The sequence below is a fragment of the Eucyclogobius newberryi genome, unplaced genomic scaffold (assembly GCF_026437365.1).
Source record: "Eucyclogobius newberryi isolate DKJ021-1_F unplaced genomic scaffold, fEucNew1.0.hap1 SCAF_9, whole genome shotgun sequence".
Classification (NCBI taxonomy): Eukaryota; Metazoa; Chordata; class Actinopteri; order Gobiiformes; family Gobiidae; genus Eucyclogobius; species Eucyclogobius newberryi.
Genome location: NW_027316532.1, coordinates 25,920,110 through 25,934,804, shown reverse-complemented (window position 1 = coordinate 25,934,804; position 14,695 = coordinate 25,920,110). Strand labels below are relative to the sequence as shown.

The following is a 14,695-nucleotide window of genomic DNA, read 5'->3' as shown; positions in this document are numbered from 1 at the left end:
TCACCAGTGCGTCAGCTCTCCAACACTAAAGGTTATGTTCTCCTGAAGTCCACACAGCCATTCTTCTCCATTCCTCTGGGAGTTTTTCCAATAACCATGCCTGGCACAGACCTGGATTTCTGAAGCCCAAAATGTAAGCCTATGGTGCTGAGCATGATTGAGAAAGGGGCGCAGCAGGAGTTAGAGCACCACTCAAAAGACAAACAATCCTGAATATCAGATGTTTAGTTAAAATCTCTCATATTAGAAGTGCAACAGGCTCGCAATTAAACACATGTGCCATGTTTTTAGGGACACCCCTAATTTATTTTGTAATGTATTACTAAAACATATTTTATCATAATCAAGCATTGCATTTTTAATACTTTCTTCGGTGCATTGTAACAAAAACGTGCATAATAAGGCAATAAGGTTGTTATACATTCCTTTAATGGGAAAAATCATTAGAAAATGTAATCCCACTTGCGCGTGTCAACAGTGTGCACATGATCTCACTGGCCTGATCTTTGACATGAGCACTTCATACCTGTTTGATGTCCTACAGTTGAAATGCCCTTCGCAGGAAGGAAGTGCTCACCCACTGGTCGCCTGTTCCATCTTCAGGAGCACTCTGGGAGGGAGGAGGATTTCAGTGCAATATTTACAGTGACCTTTTCCTCTCACTGGCCAGGGGCCCATGGGAAAAAATTGGAGAAGACAAACAATGAACAATGGGGTTCAGGGATGAGCAGTGGTGCCAGCGCAGCGTGTGCCATTACGGGATGTGGATTACAGAGAGCTGGGGTCACCACGGGATCATTACCAGCGCCTCAGAGCACACCTGCAGCACCTGCTCAACTTTGCTGCTCTATTTATAAACCTCTTTCTGACCTGTCCTTTGCTGTCCAAGAGGTCTCTGGATCTATCTAATTACATCAGTATTTTGTAATCCATTGGATTGGACATGAGTTTAGTTTGTGTTTATGTTTGTGGTTTCCTTAATTTGAAACTGATGTTCCTAATCACTGATCTACCAGCTCCATTGCTTTAAGCTGATGTTGGTGTAGACAAACCCCTGTGTTGCATCAGCATCAGCGCAAACTCCCAAGTCACAACTTAATTCTTCAATTAAGAGATTGGCCCATAATTGGACAATATACTTCCCCAAAGGACTGGGCCTTGCCTTATCAGAGGAATTATTTCTGCCCTGCACAATTTGCAGAGATAAATGTAATGGTATCAGTGCCTGGGTGGTCTCTGTTGCATTTTCAATGATGCTGCACGTTTCCCAGAACAAGTGGAAATGCCTAAGTGATGCACCGTGAAAAGAGAGAGTCGGAAAGAAGAGCTGTTCCCTTTGGGATTCACAATTCTCACAAAAAAAAACTCAATTAGATGCATTGCCCTGCCAAGAGTGAAGTCAGAAAAGATCAGAGACTCAAATAATAAGACATTTACAGTGTTTAAACATACAAGAAATGGTAAGAACAAAACTGAGGTGTAATTATGATGTGATCAAATAAAAGTAAATTATTGCAGTTATTGGTGTTTATCAATTGTAAAACAATGATGCTAGTATTCCTCTAGAGGAGCCCTCTGCACAAGCAGTGGTGGTCAGTGGCTGCAGGGGCCTATCCTGTGCGTTCCCTTAACAAGGGCCAAAATCTGTTAATTGCAGAATAGTTATGCTTTAGTAAACAATAATACCTGGTAACATCTTGTAACATTTTGTTGAATTATTGTTTAAATTGTCCAAATATTTTCGACGGATGTTCCTTATTGATATTGTGACTACTTAATTTTCCATTTTTATTTTTCAATTTTCCTTTACAAACTGTCAACTTACAGTAGGTTACTATAAGTCCTTGGACTAGTTGTTTAGGGTCAGTACTTTTAAGTTTTGCCTATTGTACACTGAAACTAGTGAATAAATAAGTAAATATGTTGTTGTCTCATCCATTTCTTTGCACTGAACTTTGTCCTGGATTTAAACATAGCAATGACCACCTTAAACCACCTTAAGGCATATAAATCGGAACTCTAAAGGGGAATAATATCCTAATTATATAAATGCATTAATAATCTTGACAACCATTAAAAAATAAATGGGAAAGAGAAGTTAATTCTGTTTTGAGCGAGGAAGAATTTGAAAGTATGCATCCCAATGGAGGACCACAAAAGCAGATGTTTGGAAGGAGCTCTGTTGCAAATGTATCACAGTTCTTTATAACACCATGTAAAATGCTCATTATGCACAGGGATCTGCAAACTGCTGTAGAAACTATGGCTGTCAAATGGCACATTGCTATGTGTTTTGGGACTGTATCTCGGCTGTACAGCTCCAACGATGGATGTGATCAAGGGATTATAGTGTGTACTTTTGGCTGCATGACAAAAAAAATTGATGACAGGGACGGAGCCGACTATCAAGGACAGGACTGAAGTGACTTTGAATGTTTTATACAGAGTGGGAAAATTATTTTTTTCTTTGAAATAGATGGACACTGTGTCTGACAAATTTGGTCAGACACTGGGACAGGTGAGCTGTCATACTTTCTTTTATTTTGGTTTAGTCTTTTCACTCTCTGGTCTTATGTTCATTTTATGTTTATGTTTTTTCATGATATAAAAAAAAACAAAAAACAATTGGGTCCAAACTTTCGTCTAATTGTAGTTAAATAACTTCCTTATTTAGTAAATCAGTTTACTAGTATTATGCCAATCAATCAGTTTATTTTTGTAACCAGCATATCTTTTTTTTTACCAGCAAAAAGTTAGAAAATCAATAATTGATCAATAATAGAGAAACATGTTAAACATGGCTAACTAAACCTGTCCTTAGACGCTCCTTCTCGGCAAGCGAAAACTACAAATAATCCAGTGAGAAAAAGTCGAAACTTTGAGGAGAACCACAATGAAGGAGCGCTCCTACTCCCATTATATTATATTATATATATATATATATATATATATATATATATATATATATATATATATATATATATATATATATATATATATATATATATATAAGAATATATAATAATAACATTACATTATATTTCCTTAATATTTATACCAACAGTATCTTACAGACACATTATTAAGAATGTAAAATGTAGTACAAAAAACACCATTCAATTCAAACTTTCTTTAACTCTGAACTCATTGTATTCTTGCCTGTCTACATGTCTAACTGATTATGATGAGCTGCGGACATGATGTTTCCCAAGGCACGCAATTTACATGCTCACTTGTAGAGAGATCACGGACAACACTTTACTCTGAAAATTAACCATGGCTGTTCAAGGTTTTATTTTGAAACCAGAAACACTGTGAGAGGGACCGGAAACAGTGGCAGTGAGCCTGTTTGAGAAGGTGAGGTATTTTTTCATCATTATTTTACCTGTTAATGTCTAACAACCTTTTTCAGTACCGTTATATTGCAACGGTACTATTGGTACTTTTACAGCTTTCACGAGTCATGCAATTGCTGTCCAAATATGTGTACGGGGCGCAAACGGATACTTCCTGTAGCATGTAGCTTAGCTAAGGGAGAACGTTTCCCGTCAAAAAATTGTCAACAAAGCAGGACAGCTCGGTAGGAAATGTTCAGAGTTCTGCGTTTTTTCATTTCAAGAGTCTTTATGCAGTGTTTTGTCTTTCCTGTCGGACAGGCAGTAAATGGGTGTAAATGCATGTGTCTAACGTTATAATGAACCATATTTGACTGTGATAAAGTTCAAACTCTAGGCTTCATAACAAACAGCTAACATCTTGAGGAGAAGGTGACACATGCAGATGCACAGTAGAATCCTGCAGTTATCTTTCCTTGATCTGTGCCTAAGAGTAGCCTCAAATCTGCTCCACTGCTCTCTCTGGTAAAAAAAAATAATAAATAGCACCCTTTACTATCTAATTGATCCCGAAATACGTCAGCTGTCAATTGCTTGGTTAATATAATGTTATAATTTGGAGCCTTCTTCTTCTGTGATGTTTGATGGCGGTTGGTATCCGAGTCACATTTCCGCCAGACTTGGAGCCCTGTACAACATAGTTATTTAAATAGTTTTACTGTTGAGTTTAGTGTCCTTATTGCTTAAAAAAATAAATGTATATTTATTTGCGGTAATTATTGGACATTCAATTCTACTGTCAGAGACCACCGTTAATACTAATAGAAATAGTTCAGAGCAAAAGCTTTAGGTGTAAGATTGGTCATTGAGCTGTGACCAGCAGCTTTTGGCTCCATCTTGTTCAGATTACCTCAAGTTTTCCTCTGTGTTGGTATAAATCTTAGGTATGTTTTACATGGTTCAAGGGTTAGGATATTACTTGTATAAGAAATCCAAAGTCCTCTATGTTTTGCTTTATTCACCGCTCTAAGCCCAGCTTTATTACATGTGGTGTATTCACACATAAATGTAATCTATTTAATCCATAGTCTTGTGTATCTTTCTTTTAGATATTTTTTAAGTAAATGGAAACCTTAGCACCAGCTTTAAAGGTTATTGAGAGTAACGTGATTGACAAGCAGATGCGCACGGACAAGAGCTAGATAGTTGTGCACTTCTTCATCATTTGTGTCATCAGGTGTGAATACACGCTTAAGTCAGACCCGGGGACCACAGATCTGCACAGACTTCTTGTCCCTTTTGGGCTGTAATTGAGAAAAAAAAATGGGTGGCCCTATTCGTTTGTTTTAGGGGAATGTAGTAGCTTGTGTTTTTGGAGGCTTTTCCTCTGTGCTGAGCCCTGTTCTATGGGGTGCAGGGTGAGAAGAGTGATGGAGGTCAGGCACATCGTGTTTGTGAAGCAGCACTTTCCCCTCTGTCCCAGCCCACCCCAGGCTGCCCCAGATGCCCCGTCTCCTGCTGACAGGCCTGCTGTGCCACTGTTGTTTGTGACGGGCAGAGCTGGACTGGAGACAGATGGGTTTGTTAGATCAACAACCCAGTCAGCTACTATGAAGGAGAAAGATTTATGTTTCAGAACTTTGTACAAAATCTAAACCTTTTGCTTACAACCACTAATAAATGACTTTAAAATGAATATTTGTGACCAAAACAATAAATTGGTTTAATTCTGCTGCTGCTTATATTAAGAAAAATATTTGTTATTAAATGATCTTGCATATGTTTAACACATTGTGCAGAAATCCTTGTTTGATAAAAGTCAGATCAGTTGCAGCTGTTTCATCCTGCTTCCTTACTCTCTCTCTGACAAAGATTACAAATATTGAATAATAAGAAATATAACAAATATTCGTTACAATAAGTCGAGGATGTTTGCAAAGATATCCCCATTTCACCAGAGAAGATCTCTGTCTCCAGTCTCATAATCCTCTGAAAACATCATTTTGCATCTCCTGGCCTCAACTTCATATTTCTGTTTATTGTTATAGGAGTGTTATGTGGGAAATTGGGGACTTCACTTCATTAAGCCTAAACCTAAAAAGCACTCAAGACTGACAAACAAACAAACATGGAGTTCCAAAGACAACAAAGCCAGAGGCAGACTTGATGGTGGCAGCAGAGTTCTTTCGGTCACAAAACCTCTCCCGACCAGGACTGGCTCTGACTGGGTTTGCTGGAAAAGGAGGAAATGCTGACTCATAGTGGAATCATGCAAGACACTAAGATATGCATTTTCATTTCTTTCATTTGTCCTTTCCATTTACATTTTTATACTGAAAACTGGGCAGCAGCAAGCACATCAAGGCCAATGGAACAGTCCATTTATTTCAGTATTTCAGAAAAAGATGGGAAATTGCTTTGAGAGTTTTATGCTTTAATTTTTGGTGCAGAAACACATTTTAACCACTTTTAACCATCTTATACCTTATATGTAGTGTACAATATATGTTAATATTACATTTAATAGATACATGGGTGGCTGAGAATCAGCCATTTCTAATTGTAAATTATATGGTGGTTGGACAATTTTAACGGAGAAGTCCACAGCCAGTCCTGTCAGGAAAAATGTATGTGGTTTGTAGTTCTGAGAAATTTTTTTTTTTTAAATAGCTATAATTAAAAGTCTGTATTTTTTATGTTCAAGAAATTATCAGAGCCAATTTAATTTGTTTTTAATTACCGGTAGACAAAATACAATAATATTGAAAATTGTGATTGATCTATATATGCCCCAGCCCTACAGGCTTACATTGAAAATTAAAATAAGCAAAACATTAAAACACTATTTGTCTTTTATATTCATTCATAGATATTCATTTGTCAGAGTTATGACTGACGTCACATTATCTTTTAATTGCGACTGGAAAGCATTTAATGCTGTTAATTCTGGTGACTTTCAGGCTGGTGGTTGCGGAGGTCCGTGCTCCCACAGCTGTGCAGATGAATGCTCACTGGTGGCACTTCAGTGTGATCCAGTTCTATGAAATCTGATACTGAGACGCATTAGGGGCAATTTGGGCTATTGCCTCCACTTGAGAAGGGCAGGCGCTGACCTGCTTGTGGGTAAATACTGAGGTAGACTGTGTGAGGCCACGCCCCCTTGTGTGATCGGCCCACACATCTCGGCTCGACTGATGTGTAGATGGCTCTGTGCATTCAGAGCCTGGGGATCAGAGATAGAATCTGGTGTTTGTGGAAACCTGGGGAGCCCCGAGTGAAAGAGTGCAGGCGCGGGGGCGACGGGGCACTGAATCGGCCGCTCTGATGGACGGGAGAAAAGGGGGTAAGGGTGATGAGCTGTCTAAAAGGGTCCCTTTGTGCCACACACGCCCATCACTTTACCAATCACTGCCATATGTGATCCTTGGGGACGAAACTTCATTCATCTTTTAAGGTTCTGATAGGGAAATCTCCAATTGCTTTTGATGAGATATTTGAAAAATGTGCATTTCATTCCCCTCCAAAAGACTGAATGAAAAAAAAAAAAAAAATTGTAGAGAGATCAAAACTTTGGATATTTGCAGATTAGTCCTAGCACTTAAAATGATAACATTCTAAATTATATTTAATCCGATTCAATTTTATTTGTTGTATTTTCAAGGTTGGTCTTGTAATTGCTAAAATGCTAAATATTTTCTGTCATAAAAACATGCCGGCAATGTATAATTGCTTATGAGATCAACGATTTTACATCAATCCAGTGGCAGAAGTTGAAAACGGCAAAGTTGAAAATTACAAAAAGGTTCTAAAAAAACACAAAATTACATCCAAAATGCGGGGACAATTTACCTAGTAGGATCATGATTTTCTGACAGTTTAAACATTTATTTGACTAGAATAATGAATTGTATATAAATATACTTGTATACTCCTAGATAATGCCTATGGAAGTACCTCTGCATACGTAGTAAAATAATAAACTTCTCCAAAATCGTGAAACTTGGCAATATTTTGGCATAATCTTAAATATAATTAGATTTTAGGCAATGTGTAGTCTGACCTGTCATGTGCACCTTAAACTGGCTCTTCTTCCATGTTTCAGCAGATTCAGTGTGGCGTGCTGTCCCCTTGTGAGCGCAGCAGCCTGGACATCCCAACCCTCATACTCAGATCCCAAACAGATTACACTGGCCTGCTGTTTGTTAGTCGGCCCCCAAGAAAAACAAACCTGCCCGTTCAGCTCTCTTACCAGGGAGACCACGGACAGGCCGGTGGCTGCAGGTCAGGCCAGTGAGCTTCCTGCAACATGGATGAAATAATAAATATTATAAGGGGAATAAATTTAGCCTCAAACACTGCAAAACCAAAAGGCCTATAATAAGACGGCTTGTACTGTCTATCGTTTTTGTTCTTCTATTGCCCTCTTGAGGTGAGAAGTGCGAGAAGACCCTCTTGCGTAGGTTGAGGTTTAGTTGAGTTTTACTGGCCAGCTGTGGTTCTGTCGTAACTGCGTAACTGGTGTTTGTGGTGAACACAATTTTATGCAGTTCGTTTTGCACTTGTGCATAACCCATAACCTTTATTGTGAAAACGCCTCTAAATTTATGGCACATGTCCATAATATTTTTATAACCTTTACACTTTGCTATTTTCCATGGGCTTAAATGTAACGTAGCAGTGTCTCCCACAGGTTTGTACTGAGATGAGGTGGCACAAGAGATTCATATTTAAATCATTTTATTTAATAGAATCTTTGAGTATAAATTGTACTTATTGATCAAACAAGCACTATTTGTTTACAGATTAATTATAGTTACTTCTGTGTTAATGACAATACTGCAAGCATAAAGTATATGTATATGATGTATATGTCTTATCAACTTCTTGTACAGCTTCCTTTTTAGACCAAATGTTAAGGACACGTTTTCCACCTTTTTGACATAATAGAAACTTAAGTTTAGAGGTAGAAATGTACCTAAGCTTTCATTTTAGAGATGCGCAATTCCCTTGTATCCTTGCCACTTAGCGTATGCTGTGACACGGAAATCAAATCCAAAACCTCAGTGAACAAATTGGCATTAAAAACAAACAAAGGACCGCCCATCATTTAAACGCACTTCCTCTAAAACGACCCGTCCTTTTAACGTCCATTCGGGCAATGTCTGTACTTCTGCGTTTGTGTGAGCTCGTTTGCACGCTTTTTGTCATTGCATCTGACAGGAGACTTGTGCTGTATTGTGTTTGTGTGTGTGTGCGTGCGTGCTTGTGTGTAAGTGTAAGTAAGTGCGAGGGTCCTGGGCAGTGTTCCCGCGTCCATGCACAGCCCCCAGAGTAAAGTAAACACAGCGGCTCTTTTCTCATCCCGGCCGTCAGCAGGCTCTCCCCGGGCCCGCGCCAGAGACCACACAGTCAGACCACACACACCAGATCCCTCCTCATGCTTCCATACACACGGACCACACAACACCAGGCAGGCCCCTCGCACGCAACCTGGCCGCGCTGTCATTCTGCCCGCTGCGTATCTCTGTGTTTGTGTACGCTCAGTACGGAGACGGGAGACAATAGAAATGCCACAATCGGAACCACTGCCCCGCACTGCTCTGCTCTAAACATATGGCATTGATAAAGGTGATACCAAAGTCTTGTTTTAGGCCTGTTAACTTAACTTCTTCGTGTCACTTACACAGCCCTCCCATTTCCTTTGACAAGCACAGAGCAGATTAACAACATAAGACAAATCCTGTTGGGTTTTTCTAGTTAACTCCATGATCTGGAGCTCCAGTAGCAGAGTGGCTAAAGTTTCCCAGAGATCTCCGTGGGTAGGTTTGCAAAATAGTTTTACAATACTGACTTCCACAAGTAACTTCAACTGCAGAGTTTACTGTATGATAAAATTGTCAATGTCATTATGAGGATTCTACCTTAAATGCTGGGACAGTTTTGCGTACATTCTTGCAAATGCTATATTATCAAGTCTTGTTTCAGGTCGGATGCATGCGAACTCCTAAATTGTTTGACGTAAACGTGTTTTGGCTGTTGAGCAAAAGAGCGGAAGCTTCAGACAGCCTTAGAGAGTAGAGAATGGTTAGCGTTTTTGAACCTGGCAGTCATTTATTAGCAAACATCTGTGCTGTTGAAATACATCCTTTCCCTTTTTTCAGTTGAAGGCTTTGTCTCTCCCCAAAATGAAGTGATTTGCATGTGAGCCCTTTCTCCGGTCTCTGCTCCAAAATCCTTACTGTGTTATGTGGGCTCATGTGGAATGATTGGGGAGGCCAGGTTTATTTATCCTTCGCCGTGAGGTTTACATTCTTCTTTCCTCTCTGCTCTCTGTCTGCTCACTCGCTCTTGGCTCTCTGCTATATTTTTCCTATTATCTGAGAGATAACCACTGCCCCACATACGCACATAGTTAGGGCCTACAGGTTGATGTTTAACACAGTGGAGAGCCAGTTTTTTGTTTAGCTGAACTAAATTTAGAACAATATTGTTATAGATATTTTATTAGGCAAAAGAAAAGCTAAGAGTGTTTTGTTTGTGTCATTTCTTCCAGGTACTGATCGTGTCCAGGCGTCTGTCCATCCTCCATCATGTCTCCTGCCCGTCAGCCCCCGCTGGTCACGGGCATCTCGCCCAAAGAGGGTCCGGCCTGGACTAAAGTTACCATTCGGGGAGAGAACCTGGGAACGGGGCCAGCTGACCTCATTGGTAATGCTTTAAAATTGCATACACAGCTTGGCCTTAGCTACACAGTAAGATGTGAGTTAATTTATGCTATTTATGAATTTCAGAAATTAGGACTGTTGCCATACATGACAGTTTTAAGCAAAAGTCCTCAAAATGCTGTATGCACCAGGAAGCTGAAACCCATTCATTGTAGCTTTAATACACAGAGCATCATTTGTTATGGTGTCATTTCTAATCGTGCTAGTTTGAAGTATTAGAAGTTTACCCTTTTTACTCTTTAGACATTTAAAAATAAAAAGATAAAGTTAAACTCAAATGTGGCTAATAATACATAATTTATGTGGGCCAAAAACAAAATACGGAAAATTTAATTTCCTAAATAAATACCGTACATACAACTTGTGCTTTTTTGGTTTGCAAGAGTTTAACTATGAAACAATTCTGACCAGTGTTTTACTCTGTACACTTTTCTAAACAGTGAGACGGATCATTGGGGTTGGGCTGTCCAGACGCTCCACTCCACAGTTATCTGGCTGAGTCTATTTCTGTCCCAAATATCCTTTGGGCCTTGAATTTGACAATTATATGCACAAATGTGGCAAGTGCTTGTGTATTCAAATAAACATCCAGCAGAGAACAGAGGCAGGAAATGAGACACTAATGTGCATATTATTTACACCTTTTATGGGCTATTTGATGGTCAGCTCTCCCAGGCAGTTTTTGTGTTGTGATTTCACTCATTGAGCCATCTGAATCCTTTTGTAGTGTGTGTGTGTGTGTCCGTGTGTGTCCGTGTGTGTGTGTGTCCGTGTGTGTTTGTCCGTGTTTGTGTGTGTGTGTGTGTGTGTGTGTGTCCGTGTGTGTGTGTGTCCGTGTATGTTTGTCCGTGTTTGTGTGTGTGTGTGTGTGTGTGTGTGTCCGTGTGTGTGTGTGTCCGTCCGTCCTTGTGACCAAAGAGTGTTCAAGAGGGTTTCAAAAGGATGACAGACGTAAGTGCAGAGTGCGCAGTGTGCCGGTAATGAGCCACTTAGCACACAATTGAAACAGTTAAGCTCCAAGTGAGAGGGAAGGAAAGGTCGTGGCTACACATGACCCAAACTTGAACTCTGACCTCCCGTGACACATTGATTCGACTTGCAGAGAGATGCTAAAGCAGTAAAACAGTTTGTGTTGTTTTTATATCATTGTTACCCTTTGTTTATTTGCATTGTCACATCATCTAAGTATCTCTTACCATGTTCTTGCTTTTCTTTTTTACTCCTCACCGGTCTCAGGACTGTCAATCTGCGGCCATAATTGCCTGCTGACAGCTGAATGGATGTCGGCAAGTAAAATTGTGTGCCGTGTGGGACCCGCCAAAGATGACAAAGGCGAGATCATCGTCACGACCAAGTCTGGAGGGCTCGGGACGTCCACGGTTTCATTTAAGCTGCTGAAGCCTGAGCGCATTGGTGAGATGTTGATACTATACTATACTGTACATACCACACCCTACCACTAGAAATAAGTACAACAGGGTCCTTTCGAAACATTAAACTCTCATTTAGGACAAACATATTTTGAATTGGGCTCCAAAAAAAAGATATTTTGAAGATTATACTCACCTTTTTCTTCAGTCAAAAATACATTTTCCAAGGTATGTTGCACTTTTTAAAAAACATTTTCTACACTTAATATCCAGGCTAAACGTCAATGCAGCGGATTTCTGAATGCATATGAAACAATCAAAGTTTGTGTTCAACATTATGAGTCCAGTAATGGTCCATGGAAGCAAAGGTTTCAGAAGTCGTCATCTGGACACGGTTGGAGACAGTTCGAAGGCCAATCCGACCTTTGATTTGCCCAACATTTTATTATGCACGTTTCTATGTGTATTCATTGACCAACTATGATGAGAGTGAAAACAGTTAGTTCACTATTTTACGTTCTTTTAAATTAACATTACCCCCTACTTTCCATAACATTCATTGCCGTTGAGAACTGTCGGTGCACTTTTCCTCTCACATGTGACACTCTCATCCCATCCTGCGTTGCCCTGTGTTGTTGTAGGTATCCTTGACCAGTCTGCCGTGTGGGTGGACGAGATGAACTACTACGACATGAGGACCGACCGCAACAAAGGCCTCTCCCCCCTCTCCCTGCGACCCAGCAATCCACTGGGCATCGACCTCGACCAGTACGTCGGAACAGACACCAGCACACGCACATGCACACGAATCACTCGGCACAATCACAGAGGGGTAAACACACGCGCTCCAGTCGGTGACTCATGGTTTACTTCCATAAACAGACACAAACTCGCCCCATATGCAGCCGTTTGATTTATTTTGCCAACACAGCAATGTCTGAAAACTCTGACCGCTGTACACAGGCAGTGGAAACACAATAATTGTCTTTAAAGTAGGGTAGAAAATTTTTTTGTTAGAAGCGAACACTCCCCCGAGCCGAGCCTCCCACACAGGCTGGTTGTAGACGGGCTGTAATGTACTGTATAGCTTGTGTTGTCAGATTCAGGCATTTCTTGGCTAATGTTTGTTTAGTTTGAAGGGGCCAGGGGCAAGTGACCGCTCGTGACCAGAGACAAGACCCTTATAAACAGCATTACCCATTTGCTCAACTCCCCACTGGGCTGAGCATCCATCATGCCCTTAGGATGGAATAATACCATACATGTTATTGTTATGACTGCTCATCTTGGGTTTGACAAGTTACAAATTTAAAGTTTTTGCTTATCTGTTAGTTCTGCGTCTATGGGTGTTTTTTCAGCTAAAGGTATTTAAACTATTTATTGAGCATCACCCGCAGTTTGTAGTTCTGCTCGGCTCGGAGCGGTGTTCTACCTTTTGCAATAATATTCCTGAATACTTGTTTTATTTACAGTTAGGGTACATTTGAACTGTATTTGGATATAGCCCTGATAAGCACACTAATGGTAATATGTAAAATTAGAGGTAGGAATTGTGTTCCACTCAGGTTTTGTCATACCTGAACCTCAACCAGACTTTACAGCCAAATTTTAGCTAATTTCTGATGCATTGTTAAAATTCTGAATATCGTTACTGAGCAAAAACATCAAGATGTTATTTTCAGTCAATATCACTTTCCCCTTTGTATATAATAGTAAAAGTATGGGGTTTAAATGAAGACACTTGCATTTAATTTGATATTTCTTTATTTTTTATTATCAAAAACTAACTGAAAGTACATTACATACAATATTTTATGAGTATTTATTTTGGTTAAATCATGGTTCCATTTTTTCTTTCTTATGTGACCGTTTAAATCATTTTTTTTTTCCATGAACAGGCACAATATTTCGGCACAATATGCGTGTTAGTCTGCCTTAATGTGTGTGTGCAAACGCAGAGTGGGTGGTGATGGTGGAGCTGGGGTTTAGTTTGTGTTGGCCATGGGTCATTAGCAGAGATCAAACTTTCTTAATGAGCACTGGGTCCTTTGGGGGCACCCAGGCGTCACACACTGCACTTCCCACGCCAGGCATTCACAGACTGGAAACATTTGACTACACACTGCCCCCTGCTGGCAAACTCTGTCTCTAACCAGGGCTGTCTTTATTAGGCCCGAGCGCCACAAGCTGGCGAGAGGCCTATTTTATTGTTCTAATTAATATAGTTCTGCAATAACACGCAGGTCCGTCTCTGTTGTGTTTTTAGGGGAAAGATCCCACAGAAAGACATGGAGGAGACGTTTCCAGGGATGAGTGGTGATTTTACCAGTGAGAACTTCTCAGCTACTTGGTATCTGATGGAAAACCACTCAGGAACCAGGTATGTTTGTTTGATTTGCAATGCCACAATGCCACAGTCATTTATGATTCTGAACTATTCGATTTAGTTTCAGTTAAATTGAAGATCTATGCAATCTCATTTACCCCCTAATTTCTAGAAAACTTAGAAACTCTTAAAAAAATGGGCGTGAACACTGTTTGATGAGAGACGGTTAGATGCAGACGAGACAAATGCTGAACTCTGAGCCAGTTGTCATGTCAGACCAGACATGAGTTATTTTGGGCCCTCCTGGCTTCCTCTCTGCTGCTTATCCTCCCAGTCACCCAGACCCCAGGAATCAGTCTGACCAAGTCTGACCTGTTTGGACTTCACTAGGCGACTGTTTCTTCCTCAACCGGAAACGTCACAACAAACTGTGGCACGTCGACTTATAGCCTATATTCAATTCTATGTAAGTTTGGTATAAAGGGAAATAAAAAGGACCAAAGTCCAAAAAATATTTAAAACCTTAACTGAAATTTAAAGCTACACAAAACTAATATACAATTAGCTAACACTTAAATACGCTTAAATTTGCCTTGATAAGGCATGAACAAAGACTTCATTCAAAAAAAGACGCAGTTATTGTCTTCGGGACACTGTTTTTGCAAAAACAAGAACTGTTTTAACATTTTCCATCAGTAATAATGTGAGTGCAGTGCACTTAGCTTGGTGACGTCTACCTATGTGGTCATGTCTCCCCAGTTTTGAGCAGCTGAAGATTTCAGCCAATAATTTGAAAAAGCAAGCCAATAAGAAGAACGAGGGCAGCCTGGCCTATGTGAAGGGAGGCCTCAGTACATTCTTTGAGGCCCAGGACGCACTCGCAGGTGAGAAACATTCATTTCCTTGTTTATGGCTCTATGGACAAGTTTAAATCTACCT

At 40.1% G+C, this 14,695-nt stretch overlaps 2 protein-coding genes across 2 annotated transcripts in view; both read left to right on the top strand.

Annotated features, from left to right (window-relative positions):
* The window catches only part of psmg4 (proteasome (prosome, macropain) assembly chaperone 4), a 238,259-nt gene that overhangs the window by 174,388 nt on the left and 49,176 nt on the right, over positions 1-14,695 (top strand). The gene's annotated exons all lie outside the window — the stretch shown is intronic.
* Positions 3,331-14,695, top strand: part of exoc2 (exocyst complex component 2) — a 30,904-nt gene continuing 19,539 nt past the window's right edge. The window contains exons 1-6 of the mRNA XM_072438321.1: positions 3,331-3,357; positions 9,889-10,043; positions 11,297-11,473; positions 12,072-12,198; positions 13,697-13,810; positions 14,516-14,640. Of these exons, the coding sequence (XP_072294422.1) occupies positions 9,926-10,043; positions 11,297-11,473; positions 12,072-12,198; positions 13,697-13,810; positions 14,516-14,640 (661 nt within the window). The 5' untranslated portion in view covers positions 3,331-3,357; positions 9,889-9,925. The remainder of the gene's footprint in view (positions 3,358-9,888; positions 10,044-11,296; positions 11,474-12,071; positions 12,199-13,696; positions 13,811-14,515; positions 14,641-14,695) is intronic.